The 26636-nt window shown below is 52.4% G+C and overlaps 11 protein-coding genes across 11 annotated transcripts; 5 read left to right on the top strand and 6 right to left on the bottom strand.

Moving 5' to 3' along the window:
* Window positions 1–461: 461 nt before the first annotated feature.
* M406DRAFT_343748 (TspO/MBR-related protein) lies at window positions 462–1234 on the top strand (the record flags this gene model as incomplete). Its single annotated transcript, XM_040921911.1, has 2 exons — window positions 462–573; window positions 656–1234. The coding sequence occupies 2 exons, from the start codon at window positions 462–464 to the stop codon at window positions 1108–1110; spliced, it is 567 nt and encodes a 188-aa protein (XP_040780521.1). The 3' UTR covers window positions 1111–1234.
* A 239-nt stretch (window positions 1235–1473) lies between these two features.
* On the bottom strand, window positions 1474–2484 carry M406DRAFT_221618 (uncharacterized protein; the record flags this gene model as incomplete). Its single annotated transcript, XM_040915597.1, has 3 exons — window positions 1474–1706; window positions 1815–2283; window positions 2356–2484. Coding segments are annotated over 3 exons (831 nt in total), but the record flags the coding sequence as incomplete, so codon positions are not given.
* A 7029-nt stretch (window positions 2485–9513) lies between these two features.
* Window positions 9514–10206, top strand: M406DRAFT_354050 (uncharacterized protein). The gene has a single exon (XM_040922818.1). It carries the CDS (start codon window positions 9732–9734, stop codon window positions 9975–9977), a length of 246 nt encoding a protein of 81 aa, XP_040780519.1. The 5' UTR covers window positions 9514–9731; the 3' UTR covers window positions 9978–10206.
* Window positions 10207–11790: 1584 nt separating this feature from the next.
* On the bottom strand, window positions 11791–12336 carry M406DRAFT_66043 (uncharacterized protein; the record flags this gene model as incomplete). The annotated part of the gene is made up of 1 exon (XM_040924967.1): window positions 11791–12336. The coding sequence occupies one exon, from the start codon at window positions 12334–12336 to the stop codon at window positions 11791–11793; it is 546 nt and encodes a 181-aa protein (XP_040780518.1).
* A 1093-nt stretch (window positions 12337–13429) lies between these two features.
* On the bottom strand, window positions 13430–14746 carry M406DRAFT_335419 (FMN-linked oxidoreductase; the record flags this gene model as incomplete). Its single annotated transcript, XM_040921042.1, has 2 exons — window positions 13430–14656; window positions 14702–14746. The coding sequence occupies 2 exons, from the start codon at window positions 14744–14746 to the stop codon at window positions 13430–13432; spliced, it is 1272 nt and encodes a 423-aa protein (XP_040780517.1).
* Window positions 14747–16141: 1395 nt separating this feature from the next.
* M406DRAFT_104977 (uncharacterized protein) lies at window positions 16142–17166 on the top strand (the record flags this gene model as incomplete). The annotated part of the gene is made up of 3 exons (XM_040915122.1): window positions 16142–16168; window positions 16230–16913; window positions 16986–17166. The coding sequence occupies 3 exons, from the start codon at window positions 16142–16144 to the stop codon at window positions 17019–17021; spliced, it is 747 nt and encodes a 248-aa protein (XP_040780516.1). The 3' UTR covers window positions 17022–17166.
* Window positions 17167–17863: 697 nt separating this feature from the next.
* Window positions 17864–19357, top strand: M406DRAFT_32679 (family 1 glycoside hydrolase; the record flags this gene model as incomplete). Its single annotated transcript, XM_040920127.1, has 1 exon — window positions 17864–19357. One exon carries the CDS (start codon window positions 17864–17866, stop codon window positions 19355–19357), a length of 1494 nt encoding a protein of 497 aa, XP_040780515.1.
* A 35-nt stretch (window positions 19358–19392) lies between these two features.
* On the bottom strand, window positions 19393–20081 carry M406DRAFT_354049 (uncharacterized protein). The gene is made up of 2 exons (XM_040922817.1): window positions 19800–20081; window positions 19393–19731 (listed from the first exon to the last, which is right to left on the bottom strand). The coding sequence occupies exons 1-2, from the start codon at window positions 19809–19811 to the stop codon at window positions 19501–19503; spliced, it is 243 nt and encodes an 80-aa protein (XP_040780514.1). The 5' UTR covers window positions 19812–20081; the 3' UTR covers window positions 19393–19500.
* Window positions 20082–20618: 537 nt separating this feature from the next.
* M406DRAFT_58845 (uncharacterized protein) lies at window positions 20619–22403 on the bottom strand (the record flags this gene model as incomplete). The annotated part of the gene is made up of 5 exons (XM_040924612.1): window positions 20619–20635; window positions 20677–21752; window positions 21823–21958; window positions 22034–22286; window positions 22332–22403. 5 exons carry the CDS (start codon window positions 22401–22403, stop codon window positions 20619–20621), a joined length of 1554 nt encoding a protein of 517 aa, XP_040780513.1.
* Window positions 22404–23741: 1338 nt separating this feature from the next.
* Window positions 23742–24126, top strand: M406DRAFT_66038 (uncharacterized protein; the record flags this gene model as incomplete). Its single annotated transcript, XM_040924966.1, has 2 exons — window positions 23742–23756; window positions 23824–24126. The coding sequence occupies 2 exons, from the start codon at window positions 23742–23744 to the stop codon at window positions 24124–24126; spliced, it is 318 nt and encodes a 105-aa protein (XP_040780512.1).
* Window positions 24127–24161: 35 nt separating this feature from the next.
* On the bottom strand, window positions 24162–26128 carry M406DRAFT_354048 (uncharacterized protein). The gene is made up of 4 exons (XM_040922816.1): window positions 25941–26128; window positions 25178–25737; window positions 24989–25095; window positions 24162–24919 (listed from the first exon to the last, which is right to left on the bottom strand). The coding sequence occupies exons 2-4, from the start codon at window positions 25300–25302 to the stop codon at window positions 24264–24266; spliced, it is 888 nt and encodes a 295-aa protein (XP_040780511.1). The 5' UTR covers window positions 25303–25737; window positions 25941–26128; the 3' UTR covers window positions 24162–24263.
* Window positions 26129–26636: the final 508 nt, after the last annotated feature.

The following is a 26636-nucleotide window of genomic DNA, read 5'->3' as shown; positions in this document are numbered from 1 at the left end:
GTCTTACTCATTGTTTTGAGTCTGAAATTTAAAGATTGGCCCTCGTCTTCCATTCTTCCCTTTTCTGTTTTTTTCTTTCTTTCTCTCTTCAAGACTGTAATATTCAGGGGATGGAATATGTAAATGTGTTCTGCAGAATAGACTCTCCGGACCTCGGGACCTTTAGTTGACCGAGCCCCGTTTCTTTGGCCTTCTGAAACCTTGGCCCTGGCAACGTGTCTGCATGCCTGCGTGTTTGTGTGCGCGCGTATGATTTGCGGGATGTTCCGACGAGCTTGCGATCGTTTCCACCGTCTGAGATCAACGTCATTATCGTGCATCTGGGATCCACTTCAACGACAAATTGCTTGATGGTAGAAAGTATAAGACTAGAAGCCGCCGCCAGTCTCGAGGAACGAAGCAGACATCTCCTTTAAAGAAGAAACCTGACTTCGAGCTTGTATAACATCTAAAATTACACCATGACGACCTACATCTCAGCGCTGACCCTCCCCGACAAGATCTTCGCCAGCCCGGCGGCGTCGATCTTGACACCCATTGTTCTGGGTAGCGGAGTTGGCATTGGCATAAGCAGTGAGTCCATTTAGCTGATCACTCTTTTTATCACCTCTCGACCTAAATGTACATTCATGCTCACTATTCGCTTCCTCCACAGACAAAAAGACCAAGGAGACGTACATGTCCCTGCGACAACCTCCTCTCTCACCGCCAACCTGGGTCTTTGGCCCTGTCTGGACACTGCTCTACGGCCTCATGGGATACGCTGCCCACCGCGCCTGGATGACCGGGACGTCACCTCTCAACTCAACCGAGCTCATCCGCACGACCCGCCATGCTGCCACCGTCTACTCGGTCCAGCTGGTACTGAACCTCGTCTGGACGCCGCTGTTCTTTGGACTCAAGAAGCCCGTGGCGGCTTTAGCTGATATTACGGCACTCATCGGCGTCAATGTCTACCTGACATATCTGTGGGCAGAGGTTGACAAGGTCTCGGCGTACTGTATGGTGCCATACCTTGGCTGGTTGGGTTTTGCGACGTATCTGTGTGCCGGCGTGGGATACGTGAACGGGTGGGATTTGAGGGGCCGGAAGACTGCCAAGTCTGAGTAGGTATGAGGGCGGTTGGGTAATGATGAGGCCAAATCCTAGGAGGGAGATTTCTTGGCTAGACGAAAGCCATGCTCTCCGCAGATGAAAGAAAAAATAAGTAATAATTTAATAGAGGTAATACCCATACTTGCTTTCCAGTTCCAGTCCTTCCACACTAGCCTCAAACTCCCTCAGCCTGTCTGCAAGCCCGCTCTTCGCACTGCACTCGTGCGCAACGGCCGACTTGCCCACAATCTCCGGAGAAGAGTCGGGCGTCAGCGCCTGGCCCGGTTGGGCGTTTGGTGATTTCCTCTTTTTGGACGACGGGCTGCTCAGAGACAAGAGGCTGGGCACAAACTTGTCTACCTGGGCCTCGGCCTCACCCACGGCTTCCTTGATGCTGGCGAAGCTGACTCCTGCGAAGGGCTTGATTGGTCTGGGCCAGACCAGCTGATTTCGGTTCAGTGTCCTGATCAAGGCACCGAGAAGCAAGGTGTCGCAGCCAAGATGACAAGATGGTGTCGTTGTCCCTGTTGCTTCTGTCAAAGCCCTGGTTGTCTCGTGCACAGCGTCCAGGGACTTGTTCACCAGCTGCTGTCTCCGAGCGTCGATCTCCCCTGCGATTCGTGTCAATAAGCCTTGGCTTCGCGATTAACACGCAAAAACAAGAAAGAGGAAAAAGGAAAGAAAAAAAAACAAGCATCGTGCCTTCCAGAATCACTTACTAATGACCCCTTCTCTCACCTGCAATCCCAAGCTTCGAATCGGCCCGTCACTCTGCAACACTGCCACCTGGGTAGCTTTCTTGAACGCCTCGACCTTGCGAAAGATATAAGCTGCATACAGCCGGAGCACGAGATCTCTCCCATACTCGGTCGGCACAGGGCCGTCATCCAGCTTCTCAAACCACCGCTCCGCATACACCTCGACAGCCTCGGCGCACCGGAACGCATCGACAAAAACAGCCACCTTGGCAAGCGTCTCGAGGTCCACGGCCCTGGGAACCTTGCGCCCGCGCCCGTGGATGATGTCCATCACGATGATCACCGCCGCGGGATCATACCCCGCCAGCGTGATATGGACCCGCCCATCCTCCGCCTCAAGAGAGCCCTGCACCTGGTGCAGATGGCGAAACTTGTTGCAGAAGTGCTTCGACGCCAGGCTCAGGTGCTTGGAGGAGACTTTGATCCGCACCTCTGGAGACGAGGCTATGCTGGCGTAGATGTTGGGCGGGCGCGATGTGCCGCGCAGGATGCCTGCGTAGACGGATGTGTCGGCGGTCGCAGCAGAGCGCGGCGAAGGGGGCGGGGTGTCTGCCTGCTGCCATGGCGCGAAGGTTTTGGGTGGATAGGGGATGATGAGCAGGGTGTCTGCTTCTGGGTCGACTTCGTAGAATTTATACATTTTCTTTTTGGTTGTTGGTCTTCACGGCGCAGTGTGGCGTTTGGTCAGCCAGGGCTTGGGTATGAGATTCTTTTTGCGAACTGCCTTGACTTCTCAACCTCGTCATGAAACTCCCATATATGATGAAAAAAGTTTCATTTCTTCCTCTATCATGGAGGCATTTTATTTACCATATCTTGCTTATGAATGCTCATATCAAAGGTGAGATTACGCGAGTAAGCCATCCCATCACGCAATGAAGCTTAAGGCCGTCCTTGGCTCTTTGACAGGGCAAATACGCTAAAAAGGCTCATCGCGGATCGACATTTGTACCAGTGGGCGATAAGGAGACTAGTTTTTGGCTGGATGGCTTGGAAAGACGGCCAAGACGGGAAATGGTCGGGTCAATCTCTGAATTGCGGACGCCTGTCTAAATCGTATTCGTATATGGAGATTATCGCTGGGAATATTACTACAGTAAACCAGCCCTGGGCTTCCTTTCGAGAACGCTTTTGCAATTACTCTGCGAGAACTGCCGATTTCACGGACAATTGGTTATATATCTGTATGGTACAATAAAAACAATGCATGAGCAAAGGGTTTTTGGTTTTTGATTCCTTTGCATCGTCGTGTCGTCACTACATGACAACACGGCGATGGAGATAAGAAGCCTTTACAGAATAATTGTAAAATCAATGGCGTGGATCTGGTCACTTCTCATCAATACTCTTAGCAACGAGCAGGCGAGATCTCAAGTCTCGTAAATATACAGCAGAAGAGGGAACTCATAATCTTGCCCCTTTCAACGGCCGCTGTGCAAGAAAGCTGCAGAAGATTGAAGACAAGTGATATGCTACCTATCATTTTCATGACCATTCAATTGAGTGATGAAACTAACAAATGGTCTTGCTGTACTCGTGTTATTATTGCAATGGCCTCTTGAGTAGGCGTAGCAATCCTCTAGAAGTGAGGAGCTTGAGAAGGATACGGTTGATACTGAGAAATTTCCTGAATGTAAATAGAACAGAAGTTTGTACAAGCTCTCGGGGTTTGCAATGGTCACCAAACACTGTTGCAAATTAGCGGAGTAGGACATAGATTCATGCTTCGGATGTTGTATTATAGCTCTTACCACCTTAGTTCGATGTGTTCAAGATGAACATCAGATACGCTTTGGTAAGATCTTGTTCTGGGTAGTCACTTCTTCATTTGTCTGGCAACCCATCGTCAGGCTGCGAGATTCCACGGCTTCCACTGTTACGGCTCTCTTTCACATTCCTACCATGAGCTCGCATTGCAAAGATCCCACACCTCGGATTCACCGGGCCATACAAATTGGGAATTTTAACCGATGGTGGTCACATGCCCAGTATTCTGGCATGTGGACTGCCGAGACGGTCTGTTTCAGTTGCCTACATGCCTTGAGTGTCGTCTTTCCAGGGCAGCCTCTTGCAAACCTGCACGTCGACACAGCGGCGTTTCCGATAGCCAACGGATCCGCTGCGTCAGTGGGCTTATGGCACTCGACTAGGGCAAAGTGGTTGACCGGTCGAACAATCAAGCACCTGGAAAAGAACGACCACAAAGGTACTATATGTCATGTATCTTCAGGGCTGGCGGTCGGTGAACAAGTTGGTCATGCAGAAAGGCTCACGCATAGATCGAGCCACTCACAGACTACCACGACCTGCGCATGCAAGAGAATCAAACCAAAGGAAGCGAGTGCATCTGCATCTGCATCTGCATCTGCATCTGCATCTGCAAGTGGACCTATTCGGCTGACAGAGCGAGCCGAGTACAACCCCAGACACGACGCGAAGAAAGAACAACTTGGACATGCAGTAGTTGAAACTGGCGGCGTGCCGCTCTGGGAATGTAATGTACTGTTGTATTTCCGCTCATCGAGACTTAAAACAAATTGGGATTGGACCACATGCAGTCACTTTGGCAGCCTTTGTGGCAGCTCGACGGGTTACAATACTTCTTGGATGCATGCCCCGATGACCATCTGCAGAAAGTCGGTGAGAATCTGTCTTGTACAACTTCTCGTCAACCATATTCTTGAGAAAGTAGGCACAGCGCGCAGAAGTATTACATGCATGCTCCAGACTCTCATCGAGGGCAAAGGCGGAACTTGAGCTTCGAGCACGTTGGACAAACCAACGCCACGTGTCCTGCTTGACCGAGAAGCAGCACCGATTCTCAGAAGAACCTTGGCGGAATTTCCGCCATGTATCATGTATACAAGTAGAATTAGCAGACGAAACCCAACGTGTGGAGGTTGAAGCCTTGGAGACTGTCAATGGGAAATGGTGGTGGCGATCTTGACCCTAACCCCAGAAAGTACTTTTGCACCTGCTCCACGTTCGAACTGAAACAACCAAAACATGCAGGAACCAGCTGCAAGCAGGCCATTGACATCTTGACAACACATTGTTCAGTTGTAAATCCACTCACACAGTCTTTCTCATTCACACACACCATCTTTTTCTTCTTTTCTTTTTCTCAGAAGCAATGATCACGCCACGCAACCGCCCCCCTCAGCCATCATGACCAATTGCTCATTCTAGCACATTGAAATTGGCCACCGGCTGCTGAGAAATCGACTACGTACGCACTCCGAACTCAGTCACATGTGTGCCAACAGCCTTTTTTCCCTCTCTCCTTGGGCAGACGCGAGGCCACGACAACTAGGACTTTATCCACTTCGTCCGCGCATTCGTCATTGTCTAACCTGCGAAGCCAGTTCCCCGAGTGTGTCAATCGAAACTGGGCTAAATCAAGGACTTCTGCCATTGCGTGTCGTGGCACTGCCACCTCGGGAGCAAGTTGATGTCATCAATTGTTTCTAGGTTCATGACCACACCTGGCCTCCCGAAATCGCTGGTATCAGCGTACCAACTATGCAAAGAACCGCTACCTTGAGTCCTTTCACGAGGCCGTCTTGGCGGCTGACGATCCGCTGACCACCATACGAGTCGATGCTCTCAGCTAGTCTGGGCCACACTCTCGCGACGACGATTTCACATGGGCATCGCTGCAAGCCCGGAGGGAGGAAGTCTTTGGAGCTGTGTTTGACAGCAGGTGCATGACGTCCACCTATCCATGTCGAGCAAACACACTTGGGCAAATCAATTCGCAAGCTGCAGCGCATGACGCTGGGCTGAGATCGGAGTTAGCGATGAATGCTTGTGAAGGGGGGGGGGGGGGAGTGGGCGCGGGCGCAAGAATCGCCCTCGAGACACGAGCCGCAACATGCCGCAGCAGCCTAGAGCACCAGCCGACCGTAATCGAGCAGATTCAAGGTATGTGGGATACTTCCCAATGCGGCTGTGGCCATGAACAGTTCGTTTCCACAGGATGTTTAAAGTCACGAGCACCTGTTCCCGCCTCTGTTTAGCGGCTGATCTGCGCTGGCTTGGCCGGTTCGTGAAGAGATCAAACACCCACAACTATCGACCACGTCCTCGGCCAAGCACGGCGTTCGCGCCTCGTGCTCCACAGTGTCCTATCACGTACAGGGCGAGCTGCAGCGCCGAGCACATGATACAAGTGAGACCCTCGTCGCCCATGGAGATCCAATGCAAGGAACAACGAATGCAGCGTGCTGCATTGCAACCCCAGTGTAGGCGCAAAGTTGGACAACACCAAGGGACCTGCTTCGTGCCAACGCATTGCTTGTCTCACTGCATCTGCAGAAAGGCTACTGCAAGAGCACACAGAAGCAAGAAATGGCGACCATCACAACGCATAGTAGATGCGAGCAGTGCCGTCTCCTCTCGTCCGCCGAAGTGTGGGAGCGTGTCGTTGTGAGCACGACAGGCCCCTGTGGGACGATAGCCAGACGGGGGAGGCTGACAACGGCCCCACACATGCTCAGCAGACCCTGCCAAAATACTGCTGTGGTAACTGCGGAGTACTACTATGGTACAGGACTGCAGTCCCGAACCCCCCCCCCCATGAGTCAATCAGTCGACTAGTGCGAGCCGGCCACGTCCTTGATGCGCTGACCCTGCAGATTGACAGCAACCTTTTCTCGCTTCCATTGTCTAAACTCGCCTTTCTGCGGCTGAGGAATTGACCAGAAAACCAGCCAGGGCCAGCGACCGTGCTTGGCATGTCACTTTTCAGTCGTCGTCGAGACCGAGATCGATCTGGGACGGGGGGAGCGACGGTTCCTGCATGGCCTCTGTCGCGCAGCCTCTGGTGCATTAGCTCTAGGCAGCATAGCCACTCTGCGGCCCAGCAGGCGCTTGGATGGCAAAACCTCAATCTGCACTGCAGTGGGCGGCGTCGTTTTTGGCACAGCGCGTTCAAGCGCCGCGGCAAGATTGGCCGTTCTCCATTCCCCTGCACGCTTCTCTTCTTCCTTCTGTCAGCCTGCATTGCGTTTCAGGGTGTTGAACTTGAAGCCCGCGAATGCATGCCTTTACTGGGCGAAACGTGGCCAGGCAAACGGCCTCCGGGCTCCCAACGTCGGCCAGGGATCTATTTTCGGCGCCTTGGTTCTCTTCAGTCCCACGCAGCTGGTACTGCACTAGAGCTACGCAGTGCACTACTACAGTATGGTAGTGCGGTTTCTGTCGCATGAGCCCCCCTTCCGGCTGCCGTGCTGGTGATCTTGGACAAGCGTCGCCTCGGTCATCTCACATCACCCCCAATGCCCGTCATCAACATGCCAATGCCGCTCCTGCATGCACCTTCGCATTCTGGAGGAGGACAACAGGCCTACCGCCAACCATCTAGGTAGGCGGCGGTATTGAACGTGCAGAATATCGGTCACCAGACCGAGCCCATGATGACATTTCTGCAGTTTCTTTCTCCACCTCTATCCAGGACTCCGTGTCTGCCTGTCTGCCATGGCGCATCGCTGTTCCAAAGACACCCGAACCCAGGAGATTGTATGCTATACGCACGCCACCGGTGTGGGAAAGGACAGGTAATCCTCAGTGGTTGCTGGCTGCCACCAACGCGTACAGCCGTGCGCCATCTCGTCTCGTCTCGTACCTTTTTCTTTTTTGCGCCAGCCTGGCGAGGCTGTGGAAAATGATCAGCAATTAGCCGGCTGCCTCCGCATATGACCTTTCTCATCTCGTCTAGCTGCTGGCAGTTGTGCTGGTGACCACCTCACCGCGAAGACTTTCCGGCGACACGCTTTTGTCTTTTATGTCTGTTGGGGGCTGAGGGAGGAGAATGACGGAGTGTGCCTCGCCGCCAATCATGCCGCGCAAGCTGAGTGCGTTCTTCTCAAGTTGACACGGGGTCAAGAGTGAGAGCCAACAACGAAGCCCTTTCATCTGAGCCGATCCAAGGAGGGGGACAAGCTTGTGGAGGGAAAAAGCGCCTGCATCTACACCCCACCACCACCACCACCACCACCACCACATGGTACGTACCCTGGGAAAGCCAGGACAGGATCCCTGCTTGGACATGACGGCATGGGACCCCTGAGCATACCCTTGGCCGCTTGGCCGGTTGACTCCATGGCCTTTGAAGATGGTCACGACCTCACCCATCTCCCACACCAGGCCGCCCTTCTGATGGCCACCTATAATTAAGGCTCTAGTCCAGATCTTCAGCCCTCTCAAGTTGTGCTTCAAATCTCACTTCACAAGCATTACCTAGCCGTTACAAGCGACCGGTTTCGAATATCACCAACTGTCCTCTCTTATCCCCTTAAGGCTACACCAACTGATCTCACTTGGCCCGTCTCGACCATCTCCAAGCCCGTCTCATAGGTGGTTAACTTGGCCTCACTGCCTACCTCTCTCTCTCACTCTCCCATCACATTATTACTTTTACTTGTCTCTCCCAAAACAGTTGATTCTCTTCTGGTCTCCCCCCCCCCCCCTTCTTGTCACGGGCAACCCTCATGTCTTCAAGGTCACTTTACTTTTTAATCGACCACTTTCTTTCTGACACAGCCGACTGACATTCATTGTACGTGACCGGACTTGGGCTGGGCCTGAGTGTGTTGCTCGCGGGTGGTCTGACCACAACGAAATCCTACCACCAACAAGACCAACATTGATAGAGCGGCACGGTTTACTACATTTGTTCGTCTTTGTCCGCTTTAGGATCGCCACCACAAGACACGAGGCCTTTAGGCGTCTGTCAAATAGTCACTTATTGGCAACCTAAGCCGGTCTTTCTTGAGTCACACGAGGTTTCATAGATAAAGCCTGGCTTGTCACCACATACCCCAGAAGCATCCAGTCCAGATACAACAATCAACAATGGCTCAGAAATATCACACCCAGATCCTCTCTGAGGAGCGTTCCAAGAACGGACGAGAGGTCATCATCAGGGAACGTCCAGTCAAGTGCTCAGGCACTTCGGACTGCGAGTTCTGTACTTCTGAGCGGAGATCTAGACGACCATCCAAGCTGGACTTTGCCTCGTACAGCGGATCGTCCTCCAGATCTTCGTCCGTCAAGGACAGGCTGCCGACACCCTACAACTTTGAGTACAAACCTGTCCGTCGTGCATCGCGGGACGCCGACACGGACCGACACAGGGAGAGACGCTCCAGCGAGCGTGACCATTACTACAGTGATGGAGAGAGGATGGGTGACTACAACCTCCGCAGGACCAGCACATCGCGCGGTGCGGCCACTCAGCCCATTCCCATCCCCATCCCCAAGACCAGGCCGCGTCGTGCCTCCACCATGCATGAAGACGATATCTACGACAGGTACTACAACAACACCTCACGTCGGACCAATGACCGTGACAGCTGGCGGCGCTCCTCCCCTTCACGACACGAGTCGGCCCGCATGTACCCAGGCTTCTACGATACGTACAGCTCCTCTGTCTCCACGAAGGATTCCTCTCCTCGGCCGTCCCGTCATCGCCAGCGCCACAGCGTGGATGTCCACCAGGACGATATTCCCATCAGCTACGGATCGTCCCCGGTGACAAACTCCCACAGCTCCACCCCTTGGGGCTCCTACCGCTCGTCCGACCTCCACAGCAGGGCCACCTCGGTATCACAGTCCCCGCCCAAGTCTGTCCGCTGGGGGGACGACCCTCGCGCCCTCCAGAATGCCAAGATCGACAGCCGTCCCAAGATCAGCCGCTCCGCCAGCATCTCGGGCGCGGGCACGGGCTCGCACCTCTCGGGTGAGGTCAAGAGCATCCTGAAACACTCGACTGGTGCAACCGTGAAGCAGCATCAGCAGAGCGAGGCAGGCTTCCCACCCGCGGTGCAGGACCTGACCGACGACCAGTATGCAGCGCTGTACCAGACTGCTCAGAGCATGGGCGTCGAGGACAGGGCCACCTCGCCCCAGCGGCGGCTGATGAGGGAGCGCGCCACGAGGGACTACGAGTCTCGGGACATGATGGACAACTTGCGCAAGCGCATGGGGGGCGGCGGTGAGCGACGCTACTCCTTCGACATGCCCCCTCGGCGGTTCACGGGCTCATACGGCGAGAAGCCATCGAGCGTAGGCAAGCGGTCTGAGGCATTTTACGATGACAGGTTCGACGAGAGGAGGTGGTAAACAAAAAACGCTCATTACAAGACTGATTTATTTTTGGGTTACATTTTGCATACTTTGTTCGATACACACTCGTTTTAGGCGTATACGATGGGGGGGGGGGGGGAAGGAGCACAAGGGATTCACACAATAAAGATACCGGTCGTTTCACTAGATGCAAGATATATATATATATATATATATAGCTTCTTTTTCCTTTGTCAACAAAATTGAACCTGACTTTTTTGCAAGCATCTTTGTCCTGTCCACCAACCTGTCTTTGGCTCGAATCACCAGTTGCAGTAGTACACTTGCTCGTGTGTGTGTGTGTTTTGGGCCACACCTACTATGGCACTTAGACCACCACCTGGCTCTTGGGACCAAGACAACAATACCACCAATGCACCCATGTGCAGCTGTCGCTACCACACCCTCAGGGTAACACATGACGCAAGCCCACCATCCATGACAACTCGTAAGGTGCCCACGGCTAGCCTCAGCCGAAGTCCCCCGGATTCAAGGCAGTGCACCCTGTCTCTTCCCGGATTGGGGACCTCTCCCACAAGCCAAAACTTGGCAGACGACTGCAAATGATCTTCCCCTCCTTCGTTCACCTTGTTTTTTTTTTCTTTCTTTTCTTTCTTCTTCTCTTGATCCTTCTCTTTCTCTCTCTTTTCCATTTTTGAGAGGGGGTTTGCGGTGATCATCAGTCGGGAAGGATGATCACTTTCTTTTTGAGAGGTGGGATGGGGAGTCGGGTCATGCATTGCCCCTTGTCTTGATTAGCCCTGTCTCTTCAACACACACCTGGGTTCAAAGACTGGGATCAGTGCCAAGGGTGCTGGGGGTACAGTCCCCCCTCCCCCCCCCCCCCCGCGGCCCGCTCTGGAAGGGAAGACCCTTAAGAACATGCAGGGCTGCATGTACTCCTAAGAGGGGAAAGTTTATCCCCCACCACGCTTATTGTAGCCTTAGAAGGATGGGCTTGGCAAGCTGGCGCAGCGAGTCTTGATTGTAGTCATTGCTGGACACCAGACTGGGGAGTCTGCTGGTGGGTGGTGCTAAATAAGCTCTGTACTATGGTAGATAGTACATGGCTTTTTGGTTTACTCTATGTAGAGGGAGGAGGGGGTGCGCTGAGGGGGAGGGGGAGGGGGTGTAACTTGTGTTTTTCCACGAAGAGACTTGGACGATAGTCTCATGATCTACTATTACCTTCAGCGCCACTCCTCAATTCGTGGGAAGCATGTCCAAGTACTTGCTTGTGGGCTTGGCATGTCTGAACTTGTTACGAATGACAGATCTACAATGAGAACTAGAACAATTTTTTTTTTTTTTTTTTTTTTTTTGCTTTCCTGATCAATTTCAGTCGTTGTCTTTTCAGTAGCACTCCAGGACGGACTCGCAGTGCATGAGAATGACTTGTATGGCACACGATAACCACGCCGCTGGATGGACTAAGGCACAGTGGACCCTTGCGGGAAACTTGTGCTGTGCATGCACTGTAACCGCATGGATGCTGCCAGATCTGGGGGGCCATTACATCGGGCCTCGGAGCCCAGATCGTGGGGATGACAAGGTCTTGGTGGAGACAGGGCCGCTGACGGGGTTTCGAAACGGCCACAGGGCCGCTACACTTCTATTTGTAGGCATCGGGGGTTCTTTTCTTCTTCCTCTTATTCTATTTCTCTCTTTTCAAGTTGTGTCAGCGCGGTCATAAATATGACATCTTGTCATGGATGACTAGAAAAGAAAAGAAAAAAAAAAGAAGAGTCTTTTTTTTTTAAAAAAAAAAAAAAAAAAAAAGTACTTTATGTATGACTTTAGCATCTACTCCTCAACTCTTCTTGCTTGGCTTTTGAAACTGCTTCTTCTCCTGGGCCCATTGCTGCCTGAGCCCCCTGTACGCCTCATCCTCGATACAAGCCCGCCACGCCGCCTTGAAGACCTCGCTGGCATCCGCCTTCTCCTTCCTCTTCGTGGCCTCCTCCTCTGTGCCCCCGGACCACTTCTCCAGTTCTTCGCCCGTCGTCTTGGCGTACTTTCTCCCGCCCTTGTGATTTGCATACCGGCGCGCCCTCGTCATGCCCATCTGGATGAACTTGCGCGTCATGTCCGCGCCGACAAAATCCTGCCGGGCGACGTAGGACTGGAAGATGGTCCGTAGGATCTGTGACGAGTTGCGGGCGATGGGGACGGTGCGGAAGGCCCAGTAGGGGAGGAGGAGGGTCTTGTATGGCTCGAAGGAGAGGACGCCTACCTCGCCGCGCGCGATCTTGTAGCTGTAGCGGAGGGTGGATGACTCTAGAGCCGGGGTGGGGAGGGGTGAGGTCGGTGGAGGTTTCAATGGGTCTTGGTTCTGGGCTGTTGACGATGCTGGCATTTTGGTGTCTGGCATTGGTGAATCGGATGTTGCGTGTAGCTCGTGTCTGCTTCTGTGTTGACAGTCACGCTTCATCATAAGTAAATATGGGAACTGCGTCTTGTGTTGTCATTTGCGCAAGATAGCAGTCTGTAAGTATTATAATGTGTTGTGACACTAGACTGTGTGTCTGAGTGAGTCGCAGAGCACAAACGAGATTTGTGACGTCAATAGTTAAGCTCGGTCTGTAATCGTCAACAAGCGCTTGATGTGCCGTCCGCCCCAAAAAGAAAGAATTAATGGCCCAGCAAAGGGCTTTTGAGTTGAAATAGAAACATAATCGATGGTTAGCTACACACTTGGAGTTAACCAGTGACTCTCAATGCTAGTAAGTATTGTTTCCAGAGTTAGAAGACGTTCTTGTATGTATGACCCAAATTTATGCCATCTCAGTATGAGGATGTTTTATCCTTTTCTTTCTTGATATCTTCTTTTACCATCTGCAGCCAAAGACAGAGGAGGCAACTGCTGCATTAAGCACAGAATTTGACACGCCTTCCCTGGCGGAGGGCTGAGCGCAGCACAATCGCGTGCAGTGATGCAGCCTCGTTCTAGTATCGAAGCACGTCTCCGTAAGATGCCACGTTTCCATCTGAACATGGCAATATTGACAACTAAGTATAACAAAGAAAGATGTGCACATTTTGTTGTATGTCTTCCAGGGAAAAAGAAAGTCAAACTCGTTTCGAGTGAAGATTTAAGTTGTTGAGGACCAGTCTCGTTCCTTTTTTTTTCTTTTTTTTCTTTTTTTTTTTCCCCGCAGAAAAGGTTTAGTTCGAATGATGTATTTTATAGGGATATACATATATACATATATATTGTGATCAATCACGCTGTGATGGACTAGTTCTCTTGAACAAGCGTGCCTCTGTTTCGCTTGCCTTGTATTCTATTTCTACACAGTGACACTTTGAAATTTCCATGAGATGCAGGTCGACTATAATCTAGGTCTACATCTTTGAGCCCCGTCTATGTAGAGGACCAATTGTTAGTTCATTAAACTCTGCCACTGCGAAGAGATGTGTGAGAGTTGGCTCTCGGAGACAGCCACTACTCACTTCTGCGGGGGTCTTGATGCCCTCCCCTTCCAACCCCAGCCAATCTGGGAAGCCAGGTGAATCGAGATGCCAAGCTCATCAGCCCACTGCCAGACCAGTCCAGGGTTCCTCTGAAACGTCCTGCCGGCCATGACCACATCGATGGGCGTGTCACTGGTCAGGATCTCCTCGGCCTGATTGCCCTCCTTGATGGCGCCCACCGCAGAGACGTGCAGCTTGTCGCCCACAGCCTTCTTGATCTCCTTGGACAGCGGCGCCTGGTAGGCAGAGGATCCCACGGGCGACCTGATCTGCGCTCCAGAGTACGCACCACCGGAAGACACATCGAGCAGGTCGACGCCGCGCTCGGCCACCAGATGTGCAAGCCTCACGCTGTCACTGACGGTCCAGCTCTCCTGGATCTGGGGGTCCTCCTCCAGCCAGTCGGTGGCACTGATGCGCATAAAGAGAGGCATGTCCTCTGGAATCGCGGCACGGACGCCCTCGACCACCTCGAGGGCCAGCCGCGTCCTGTTCTCAAAACTGCCGCCGTACGCATCGGTGCGCTTGTTGGACACGGGCGTCATGAACTGGTGCAGCAGGTAGCCGTGGGCGGCGTGGATCTCGATCACGTCGAACCCAGCCTTGACGGCGCGCTGTGCCGCACGCACAAAGTCCGCCGTGACCTGCTCGATGTCCTGCAGGGTCATCTCGCGGGGGTGAGCAAATTTGTCGTTGAACGGGATCGCAGAGGGCGCTATGCAGTCGTCGGGCCAGCCTCCGACCTCCTTGCCGACGACCTCGCCGGTGCTGAGCCAGGGCGCGGCGGTGCTCGCCTTGCGGCCTGCGTGGGCGAGCTGGATGGCAATCTTTTGGCCCTGGGAGTGGGCAAACTGCACAAGCTGGGTCAGGCCTGCGATGTGTGCGTCGAGCCAGATGCCCGAGTCCTCAGGGGAGATGCGGCCCCTGGCCTGCACGGCGGTGGCCTCGATGATGGACAGGCCCGGCCCGCGCGAGATGATGCCGCCGAGGTGAGCGGCGGTGTTCCAGGGCTGCTGGAAGCCGTCCAGACATGAGTACTGGCACAGCGGGGCGAGGAAGATGCGGTTCTGGAAGGTCACGCCGCGGATCTGGAGAGGGGTGAACAGTTTGGGGATGGGCGTGGTTCCGTCGGGCTGGGGATTGACTGCGGTTCCTGAGACGGGTTCCTGGGCGGGCGTGAAGAAGGGGACGCCTTCTGCTGGCTTGTTGTAGGGGGATGGTTTGGTCGAGGCCTGGCTGGGAGGCACGATTGGCTTGGTGACTGGCACCACGATGGACTGTTTGGTCGACATTGTGTGATGTGAGTATTTTAATTGGGTGTAGAGAGTGGACTGAAGAGTAACGATGGACGTTGAGAAGATGGACAGTTTGGCGTTTTGTTTAATTATAATAGTTTTACTAGTGGGAATGGTGCCACCTCAGACTAAGGCTGGAAGCCCATAATTATATACTTAATTAAATGCACAGGGCAAACAGTGAACCACCATCGGCTAATTTATGTGTGTAAAGTCACGATAGCATCGACCAAAACATTATTGACCGCCCCTTTGCTGACAAACTGAGGATTAATAATTGCTCATGATAAATGGCAATGCTACCATCCAAAGTGGTTTGTTGGAGCTTCTTTTGCAGTGACCCACTAGTATTTAAGTGACAAGATACCATCGAGGAGGTACAAGTGCACTCAAGACGCACTGGCTACTTTGCTACATTTTGCAGTCATTATTCCCGTCTTGTCTGCCTCCTTGATGCTTAGTTGCTGGTCTGCTATTTACACACAATATTACCGAGGCTAACATCCGTGGCTCCTATCAACAGTACAGCATGCCTAGGACTCCGAATACGGCCATGCTCAGGCCACTGGGCAAGACTGGGAGGCGTCCTCGCAGACCCACTACACCGAGTCGCACACACACACACACCCAACGCCGAGGAGGTAACAAATAGATCATCAAGTCGTCCGATGACCCCTCTACCCCTCTATTCAGAGACTGTGATGACATCACTGTGCTTGACTGTATATCCACCCTCGTCTGCCTCGCAAAAAATTGACTCGTGCACACCAGCTATGGAACGAGTTGTCGAGTTCCTTAAGTTGCACCAGATACGAGGGCATGGCTTTCATATGGCACGTCGAGTGGAAACGGGATATCTTTCTACGATGGTCGTAGTGTTTTTGTTTACCGTTCGTTCCTCGCTCAGCTTTGTCCTCACGAGTCGCAAAATATGCACCTCAGAGGACTGACACTGAACCCCTCTCCCCACCTCCAAAAAAAAAAAAAAAAAAAAAAAAAAAACAGGGGGAGGGGCCTCTTGCTTATCCATTGAACAGAAAAGGTACAAGCACAGGCACATAAATCCGTGTGTCATAGTATCCTCTGCACTGCCACGAAACACATCTCTGAAGAATAGGGGACCAGTGGCATCTCAAGTCATAAATTCCACACGTCGTTAGTGCCACGCAATGCAGCATGTTCCAGTTGTGGGTGGCATCCCTTTTGTATGATGGCATCGGAACATGAATCGTAACTCCGAGCACACGTGATGGTATACCATATACAAAATGGCAGAAGCAGCCCTCCTCGTAGATGACGAATAAAACCATGTTGAGTATATGATTTCTTGCTCAAGTATTGAAAGAGCACTGAACAATTGTTCCAACAACAACGAAAAACAAACAAACAAACATGGATCAGCAAAAGAAACGCCACCATGTGAGTCGAGTCAAATAGACAATTACCAAAAACATAGATAGCACTGACAAAAGTATCCCAGGGCGGTGAGGGGTCCATTCTGGAGCGCTCCAAAGAGCAACAACAGCAGCTCCGCGAACACATCCTGTCCCAACCAGCCGGAAAATACGTCGGTAAGCCATGGGACCTCATCCAGGATATCGAGGCCTTCGCCACCGAGAAGAGACTCCCCATGATCTTCAAATCCGCCAAGATCCAGACCTCCAAGGGCGTGCTCGCCGCCCTGGACCCCAAGCCCAAGACCGTGGTCGAGTTCGGCACCTTTGTCGGCACCTCGGCCATCGCCTGGGCCGCCATGCTGCAGGAGTTCAACGGGGCGGACGCACAGGACATCAAGGTGTTCACGTTTGAGTTTGACGAGAGCGTCGCGGCCGTGGCGCGGGATATCATCAAGACCGCCGGGCTGGACAAGATCATCGAGGTGCACGTGGGCCCTGGGTCCGAGAGCCTCAAGAAGCTGCACGCCGAGGGCCGCGTCCAGCAGGGCCAGCTGGATGTGGTCTTCATCGACCACTGGGAGAAGCACTACCTGCCGGACCTGAAGCTGTGCGAGGAGCTCAAGCTCTTCCATGCCGGGTCTGTGGCGCTGGCTGATAACACGGACATGCCTGGTGCGCCGGATTATCTTGCCTACGTCAAGAAGGGCGGGGATGGGCCGGTCAAGTATGAGAGCGAGTCTCTGGTGTCCCAGAACGAGCGTGGTCCGGTAAGCAGCCCTATATTTTTCTTGAGTGAACTTGTTTTCAAGACCTTGTTTGCTGACTTGGTTTGTGACCAGTCCATCGTGGAGGCAAGCAAGATTGTGGCGGTCTAGATGGAAGGGGAGGAAGTTGAGAGTCGTGATATGCACCACTCGAGGGTGTGGATTTTCAAACATAGCACGAGATACAACGTGGGAGCTGGGTCAGTCTTATGAAAAACATTGAATTAAAAAAACAAATTGAAATATCAGTATTATGAAATTTGAACTGGCAATGGTTGAATTGTAAGTGACTCAATGTGGCCATCATCATATGTATTGCAAGATTCTCCCCTCAACAAGTAAAAGACCTGTCGATGAATTTGAGATTACACCTCCCAATACAACACAATATGAAGGTATACTGATGGAGAGAGAAGAAGAAAAAAAAAGCATGATAGCTTTTCAATACTCCGATTAATAGTTTTTTTTCTTCGAACGATATCTTCTGTCTCTAATGTATCAACAAAGTAAATAATTGGGAGAAGGGTTCTCCCACAGACCCTAGAGTGGTGCCGCATCAACGGGCCGCGTCCCCGTCTGGCAAAAAGACCATTCCACAATATCAACCGACGATGGCCCGGTATCTAGCTAAACGATGTCGGTCACAGCCCCGCCGAGGTTACTCATTTCCACGAATGAAGACGTGATACGGGGCCAGGTCGGCACCCATTGTAGGAACGATGCGTCCTTCGGACAAGTTTGTACGGCCTTCACGGAGGCGCCAGGTGGACCCCGGAACGGCGTGCCACACGTCTCGAGTTTCGTTCACGCTGACGTCTTTTCTGTCCATCCACCTGACTTTTTCTTTTTTTTCTCTTTAGTTCATCTCTCCTGCTCTTCGACATCTTCCTGACTGGATCTCTTTTGCCTCAGGTGGAAACAATAGTAAATTGGCTGAGCGCAACACACACACTATGAGCTATTCGACTGCTGACTTCGACCCAGCCCTCAAGGGCTCTCTCCCTCCCGACTTCCACTGGGGCTTCGCCACAGCGGCTGCACAGGTCGAGGGGGCCTGGAACAAAGACGGAAAGGGTATCTCGATCTGGGACAAATGGCACCAGGATCCCAAGCGGATCAAAGACGGAAGCACCAACGAGGACGCGGTGCGGTCCTACGATTTCTACAAGGAAGACGTGGCCCGCATGAAAGACTACGGCGTGACGGCGTACCGCTTCTCACTCGCATGGAGCAGGATCATCCCCCTGGGCGGCAAAGACGACCCCGTCAACGATAAGGGCGTCGACTACTACAACAGGCTGATCGACGAGCTGCTGGCGAACGGAATCGTGCCCTTTGTCACCCTGTTCCACTGGGACACGCCCCAGGCGCTGGAGGAGCGGTACGGCGGCATGCTGGACAAGGAAAAGTACACGCCCGACTTTGTGCGGTACGCGCGGGTGTGTTTTGAGCGGTTTGGCGACCGGGTCAAGAACTGGATTACTTACAACGAGCCTGGCGTGTACACGCTCGCTGGCTATGCCGCAGGGGTCCACGCGCCAGGGCGGTCGAGTTTCCGCGACAGGAACGAGGAGGGCGACAGCAGCACGGAGCCCTTCATCGTGGCGCACACGGAGCTCGTCTCGCACGGCCACGTGTGTGCTCTGTACAAGAGGGAGTTTCAGCCAGAGCAGAAGGGTTCCATCATGATCACGCTGCATGGGAACTGGGCGGAACCATGGGACGAGAATGATCCCAAGGATGTCGAGGCCGCCCAGCGGGCCAACGAGTTTGAGATTGCCTGGTATGCCGATCCCCTGTACGGGAAGGGCGACGAGGTCGACTACCCTGCCTGTATGCGTGCACAGCTGGGCGACAGGCTGCCGACCTTTACAGACGAGGAGAAGAAACTCATCAGGGGGAGCAGCGAGTTCTACGGGATGAACTCGTACACGGCCTTCTTTGTCAAGAACCGCGGCGACCAGCCTGCTGATATCAACGACCACAAGGGCAATGTCGAGATACTAGACACCAACAAGGCCGGGAAAAGCCGTGGGCTCGAGAGTGATACGCCCTGGCTGAGGACGGCAGAATGGGGCTGGGCGAAACTGCTCAGGTGGATTTGGGACCGGTACGAGACGCCGATTTATATCACGGAGAACGGCACCACTGCGCAGGGCGAGCATGGCTGGAAGCCCAAGGGGCCGGATGATGTGTTGGAAGACCCGCACCGGATCGACTTCTTTAAGAAGTACCTTAGTGCTGTGGCGCGGGCGTCGCAGGAGGGCGTTGTGATCAAGTCTTACTTTGGGTGGACGTTTACTGACAACTGGGAGTGGTCCGCTGGGTTTACGGACCGGTTTGGTGTTACCTGGGTTGATTTTGAGTCGCCTGAGAAGACGAGGTACGCGAAGAGGTCGGCATACTTTTTGAAGGATTATTTTGGTCATCTCATCAAAGCAGAATGAGCATGAGCGTAGGCTCACGAGGGTGGGCAGTTTAGTGAGTGTTTCAAATTTTATGTCAGTAAAGAAGCAAAATTGCTATAACAGAATACGATAGACATGAATCATATATCACTGTTCAATCCTCTTGCCTCTTCATAAAAGCTTCACCCAGCCTTTGAACCAGCAATATTCACCGTCTTGTTTTGGCTGTCCTTGCTGTCCTCCGCCGCCTTGAAGCACCCAGCCCTGCCTTCCTGTAGATGATGTTGCGCGTATGGATCCACCCTCTCTGCATTCTCATGGCTCAGGGGAAACGAGGCTTGGTGTTTGAGCTCGGGGCTGGATATGCCGACTGAGGACTCCAAGGACTCTTGTTCTTCGGGCTGCAGAGTTGTCTACGGTGCTTGGTCAGTGATTTCCTCATCAATCCAACCAAAGGGGACGCGCAGCCAGGTTAAATTACACAGAGAGACATTGCTGCGTTTTCTCTTGGTGTTACCAAACTAGGCGACGAATCCTATATGATGACAATATCGTGATGCGACGGTTCACTTGTAATTCGAGGTGATCGATACCAGACCAGTAAAATTCACCATTTAGATGTTGGGTTGGGAATGCCGGTACTAAATATATATCGACGACTTGTTGTGCAACTATTATCAAGAGCAACATTTGAAATCAAGATCCCAAGGGTTGCACATACTTCTCGCACGACGACGTTTCAACACAACGCGGCATCGTGCATGAAGGTGACGCAATGCGGCATGCTGACCAACAGCTCAGGGAGGGGGGCTGTATGCTTTTACTGCCACGGGGATCGACGATCCCACGTTCCCCAAGTTTACATTGCACAGGAGAAATGATGTGTCTGCTCTGTGGCACGGTGTCGTTTCACTGCCACACCTCGTGCACATTACACGTACCTCGCGCCATAGTAAGCGCGACTTGCGCCAGGATATCATTTTGGATGATGCCATTTTCTTCGTCGTGTTGTCGCTTTCCACTCTAATAGAATCATGAAGTGATTATTCACCCATTATGGGTATTGTAAGTATAATTGCGAGAGGTGATTTGTCCTTGGTGATTTCTTGATGACCGAGACTGGTTCTTTTGAGTTAAAATACAGGCTTAAAACAATACTGATCATCACAAAAGTGAGTACGGCGGCCAACAATCAATTACCAATCAATATTGTCACATGCATAACGTTTATCACGTCGCCTCACACGCGGTACTGTTTCCGTCCCGAGCTGATTCCCTTCCAGAAGCACCAAGCTGCTCATCAGCCTCCGAGATCCTCTGGCACCGCCAGCTAAATGCCTTCTTGGGATCTCTCCCACCCCCAAGGTACGTGTTCCTCAGAGGCCACCTGCAGTGCGCCCTCTCAAAGTCCACGCCCGCGCTGGCCGTGTCATTCACATACTTGGTCCCCGTGAGGGTGTCAGGCGCCGCACCCTGCTCGACCCATGCCACCAGCGCGGCCAGGACGTTGTGCTCTCTATCAAAGGGCCCCTGGGCTGCGGCCCCGCCGAGCTGACCAATCACCCAGGCCCCAGGACCCGTCTCGCAGTGGAACATGCCGGAGATGCGGAAGAAGCGGATGAATTCGTCCATCTGGTCGGTGGAATAGTTCATCCCTGCCCTCAGATACTCGTAGTACCGGGGGCTGTTGAAGCTGCTGATCTGGTTGTCCTGGCCGCCGTGGTACATGATGAGCTTGCCTCCTCTGCTCTGGAAATCGGACAGCGTGTCTGGCCACGTGCGAATGTTGCCTGGGTTCACCTCGTCTGCCACCTCAGCATCTGCCAAGGAATAATTCGCAGGATCCCAGCTTGGATTGTTGTAGACGGCATATCGAAACCACCCTTCCGACAAGGCCCAGGGCTGGCCATCGTACAGTCCAGCAGCAGCCAGGATCTCGCTGCCGGGATTCATGGCAGGGTACAACAGTGTGCCGTTCTGCCAGTCATAAGGACTGAAGATGGTGCGTACAATGTCGACCTGCGCAGAAGTGAGGCACGCCGAGCTGTTTACAACTGTTCCACAAAGAAGGGCGTCCGGGTCGAAACGGCACAGGCTCGAGTCCTCGATGATGCCATCCGCCACCCCGTCGATAGTGTCGCACTGCCGGAGCACCTCGTCGTGGATGGTCGTCTCCCACACGTTTGTCGGGATGAAATTTGCTGACCCGTTGGCGCCGGTTGTCGGGTAGAAGCTGGCTCGCCATGAGTACAAGTTGTTGAAATCTACCGCCGGGCAGCCTGCTGAGATGCCGTCAAAGTCGTCGGGGAACATGTCTGCAGCTTTGATGGCCTGGCGGCCCCCCAGGGAGCAGCCTAGGTAGTAGGATCTGTTGGCCTCTTGGCCGTAGAAGGGTGAGAGCATTGCCTTGCCTGTCTCTACACCTACGTGCACACTAATTGAATAACTTGTCAGCCCTGGGCGTTGAGAAATCCATCGGAGTCATAGAGAACCTGGGGTCTTACGCTCGCCATGCAAAGTCAGTAACTACATCTGCATTGTTCAGGAATTGGATGCCCGAGGTCCCATTATGTCCATTATTCGTTCCCACACTGGCAAAGCCGTTCTGGCTTGTGTATGCAATGCTTGCATAGTCAATGCCTTAGGGATACACAGTGTCAGTGAGAGCTTGCTGAATACCATATGAAAGAAATCAGTTTTGGAGAGACTGCTCACAGCCACCAAGACCTCCATTGCCAGTAGTGACCAGACGACCGTTCCAATCTTCCGGCAGCCAGACCTCAGCAACAACGCCAGACCGGTTGCTGGTTGATATCTGCAGGGAAACTCGACACAAGTCGACGGGCACGGTCTGGCTGGTCTGGGCACAAGAAGCATCGTTGCCGGTCAGGGTGATGCTTGTGCCTGCTCCGATGAAGGCGTGGTTTGTGACAGTGGCATTTGCGATGCCAGCGGTGTCGGGATCGAACTGTAAGCACTGGTCTTGGAAGCTCGGAGTCTGCCTGGAGGCTACCTGGGAAACTGGTGGAGTCCCGAGGGCAAAGTGGAGGGAACAGAGGAGGAGGGCGGCAGATCTCAGAGCCATGGCGGCAAAATATCTGAGAAAGCTTCAAGAAGCCTCACTGGGCCGGCTTCAACTAATGCAAGTGATAGGCCGGTATGTATTACCTTGAAACCCAAAGACACGATTGCTCAGCAAGACCGGTGCATGTTTACATATGATCTGAATACGCCACATGAGAAAGTGTCTTCAGACAACCGATTCAATTCACATTGATCTGTCTCTTATATGCCGGCATATAACTGGGATCTTTGCGAAAGCGAAAACGACGCCTTGTTCATAAGACGCGGGGAAAATACTACCAAAGTTTTGCCGTGACATGCATTAGTGCAGGTTCTATCGGGTTGAATAGTTACTGCGGTCTTCAGCCAACGGCAGAAGAGGCACCGAGCAGATGAGATGTTCTCCTATTTAGCTACAGAAGGTCCCCAGGGCCGTCGAATAATCACTTCTGCTGATGGCTTGGGCTGCAACGCCGTGAGAGGCGTACGTGCAAGGACCAGGCGACTCATATAATTTTGAAGCATAATCATAGACACAGATTGAAATTCTTTTGAACATTGTTCCATGTCTGTCAAGTGGCTTGCCTCAAATTGCGGTATTAAAATTTACGGAAGAGAATCATATTAAACCTTTCGATATTCGACGACGGTATTAGACTTGGAGCCATTCAATAGTCCTTATTTTCATCAGCACAAAACTACGTGAACTTTGATTGCTCACATCTTTTTCTAATATAGACCGTTTCACAGGTTATAGCACTTTATCTTTGGAAATGATAATCTTCGATGCCAGTGCTGGTAATTGATCTCATGGCACCTGAACTACCTCGTCGCCAAACATCACGAAATCTGCAACCACCACCAACCATTGGTCCTGCCACGGCAGCATGAGGCATTCAAGAATTCTGACGTCGTGGGTTATGAGTGCATTCTGGAGCCCTCCTGATGACTTCCACGTGCCTCCTCGGGGCTGTGTCCATATGAAAGTCTAATGACGCGTATTCATTACTGCGGAAGGGCACGCACGGTGGCTGTGCTGGACTCTGCTACGAGCTGACCACCATCATTTCCAGCCACGAGCCTAGGCTGACGTCTTGAGCAAAGGAAGCAAGGAAGCCAATGAGATGCGGAATCTGACCGCGTTCATCCCACTTGGCGCGTATCAGCTTGCTTATGTCTAGGGTGCCTTTTCAGGGGGCGCAGTTCCACATCATGGCAGTCAGGATCACGTGGCGTGGTCGATGAGCTGGGATGAGATTGATGATAAGAAAGCATGCCGGGCCGTCCTGAAAAAGCATAAGATTGACCGTGGATCCTTGCAAGAAGATAATTATTTTCTCTTCGGGTGTCTGGATCCAAGATGTGTTTTGGCAAAGTAAGTAAGTTTCTTTTCTCTTTTGCGTTTTGGTTCTGGTTTGCATTTCTAATGGCGATAATCATAGTCTCATTACGTGGAGGACAACAAGTTGGCGGCGCGGCCGGCGCGCAAATACGGCGACAGACACAAGTACGGAATGCAAAAGTCATCTCGTCCGCACGACTCAAGTGATGCAGCCGTCATCACAGCCGCTGCAGGTACCAGCTCCTATCAACAAAACCAGTATGCATATGGCGGACAGTCTCATTCGCACGGTCATCACGGCATGAGCCATCACGACGGATTTCATTTTGGGGGAGGTCATGATGTGGGAGGCGGGAGTCACTCGGGAGGGGCCGATGGAGGCGGGGGTGGTGGAGGGTTTTGAGTGTGTTTCCTTGGTGCGAATGATGTTTGGGTGCAAGAATGAATGATTTGGAGCCGTGTAAGATATAATGATGAATGATGGATGGATACTCGTAACAGGATCATGATTTCGAAGTCAACAGAGTCCTGTAAAAACAATCACCCGAGGTAATCTCCTCCTGTTTCTTTATGAATCACATCGAAAAGCGGCTTGGCGCTGAAAAACCCAGCAAAATGAGTCCCAATCGTCTTGTACGTGTACCTGGCATCCTCATCCGAGATGACAATCGGCTTCTCGCCCCTCGGACCCGCCGCCGCCTCAGCGAGCAGCTGCGTCTGGCAACACTTGTCCATGCTCACGAACCAGAACACGGCCTCGTCCACATTTCTGCCGACAGTCAGCAGGCCATGGTTCTGCAGTAGCGCAGCCTTCTTGTCGCCAATGCAGCGCGCAATGTTGCGCCCTTCCTCCGCCGCGAGGACTATGCCGTTGAACGACTCGTACACGGTGTGGTCGTCGTGGAACGCGCAGGCGTCCTGCGTGATGATCTCGAGCTTGCGCCCCAGGGAGCAGAAGGCCCGGCCGTAGATGGTGTGGCTGTGGCAGGCGGCGTTCACGTCGGGGCGGGCCTGGTGGATCGCGGAATGGATCATGAAGGCTGCCGAGTTGAGGAGGCGGTTTTCTCCGCCCTCGATCACTTTGCCCTCTTCGCTGACGCGGATGAGATCCGAGGCTTTCATGAGGCCAAAGGCTGTGCCGAATGGGTTGACCCAGAACGTGTCGGGCTCGACAGGATCACGGTAGGTGATGTGGCCTGTTCCATTTTTTTCAGTTTAACAAGATCAGCGAGTCCTTTATGCACATGTCTAAATGGCGTACGAACCGGCAATGCCTTCGTCAAAGCCATATTTGGCAAAGATGCGGAACGCCGCGGCCAGGCGACCCTTCCAGTAAGCTCGTTCCTCGTAAGGATCCTCGAATTTGGGAATTCTGCGTCGATGTGGCGATTAGAAAACAAGTCCATCAAATCAGCCGCTGTGCCGGCCATTGTCATCCATCAAGTCCTACTCACGAAGGAAATTGGGTTCGTTTCTGCTTGGCAGCTTGGTCAGAGAGGCCAGGCTCCAGCGGTGCTATTATCGAGGTATGGCTTTCTTCATCTTGCTCCTCGGTGGCAGTGTCTGCGTGGGGTGCCATTCTGATAGATGAGGTGAGGATGAACCAGACGGATGATAGTGTTGATTGGAACCTATCTGATGAGAGAGTAGAGGTCTCAGGAATAGGGCATGAATGACTGTGGGAATAATTATAGGAGCGATAAGAAAGGAGAGGAGAGTGAGAGAGACTCGCCACTCGTCATACATTGCCCGCTGCTTAGTTTATTCCAAGCGTACCTCCGCCAGATCGACGTGGAGCCTTTGACTGTGGGGAAGTTGACTAAAAGCATTTTTGTGCACTGTAGTTGGCCGGTCGCAGCCGAGGTGTTATCTCTGGAGGCCACTAAGACATGCTCAGAATTGGGTTGCTTTAGTTGGTGTCGGCAAGATGTGATGGTGGATGAGATTGAGGCATGCTTAAGCCGGGTTGCTGTGCTGATATCACAACAAATAAATTGGTCTATATATTGAGGTGCTACCACGACATGTAATTAGTAGTGTTGCTGCTGTTGTGAAAAAGAATGATCACTTTCAGTAGATCTCGCGGGACTAACGTATGCTGCAGAACGGAAAGAAAGCCTAGCATGTCTATTGTTGCAATAACGCTGTCAAATGTGTACTCGAGTATCCTTGCCTGTAGCACGATGTTCTATTGGTAATTAGACATTATCAACTTACAAGGCTGTGATTGATACAGAGTCCACATAACCATCCAAGAGCATGGGGATATCATACTTTGACAAAAGTGCCTTTTCCAAGTACTGTCATAAGTCTGTTAGCTAATTCTTCAAGTAGTCGATGTAATGACATGTGTGCCAAGGTACTAAATGGGCTGATGGATCGTAGAAAAGAGACAGAGAAAAGAGTGAGTGACATATGAAAATGGCAGTAAAGATGAGTTCATGCAGAAAAAGTAGGAAAGACTTCAAGTTCGAAAGCTAGCAGACCGGCCAGAAGATGAATTCTTTCTCAGCTGCCGAGTCTGACCAAACGACCCAGGACTGCAATACTTTTGTCACTTGCTGTGGCTATGCATATGCATGCAAATGATAATGTAACTTGATTGTTGTGCCTTAACCCATTCGGGCTTGGTGAAGCCACTCCAATGCTGCCTGAAAGGGGACAGGCAGCTGGTGTCAACAAAGCCTTTTTCTTCTTCTGCAGTGATGACAAATGGTGCCCCCCCCTCCCCTCCCCCCGGATCTTTTTTTTATATTTTTTATTTCTTACTTACCACTAAGGGACTCCCACGTTGCATCTGATGCAAGCCACTGAGGAGGCAAAATATCCCCCCTCCCTCTCCTCCTCCCCGTCCAGGAACCCAGACACCAATCTCGGACAAGCATGCAGAAGCCTCTTGCGACCAAGGAAACA

Source organism: Cryphonectria parasitica (assembly GCF_011745365.1).
Source record: "Cryphonectria parasitica EP155 unplaced genomic scaffold M406scaffold_1, whole genome shotgun sequence".
NCBI lineage: Eukaryota > Fungi > Ascomycota > Sordariomycetes > Diaporthales > Cryphonectriaceae > Cryphonectria > Cryphonectria parasitica.
The sequence above is the reverse complement of the archived record's forward strand: the minus strand, read 5'-3'. Positions and strand labels throughout refer to the sequence as shown.

Coding starts and splice junctions, on each gene's coding strand:
- M406DRAFT_354048 (XM_040922816.1), bottom strand. CDS start 25,302: ATGGCACCCCACGCAGACACTGCCACCGAGGAGCAAGATGAAGAAAGC. Junction 25,096..25,177: donor AAACGAACCCAATTTCCTTC/GTGAGTAGGACT, acceptor ACATCGACGCAG/AATTCCCAAATTCGAGGATC. Junction 24,920..24,988: donor CTTTGACGAAGGCATTGCCG/GTTCGTACGCCA, acceptor AAAATGGAACAG/GCCACATCACCTACCGTGAT.
- M406DRAFT_354050 (XM_040922818.1), top strand. CDS start 9,732: ATGGGCGTCGAGGACAGGGCCACCTCGCCCCAGCGGCGGCTGATGAGG.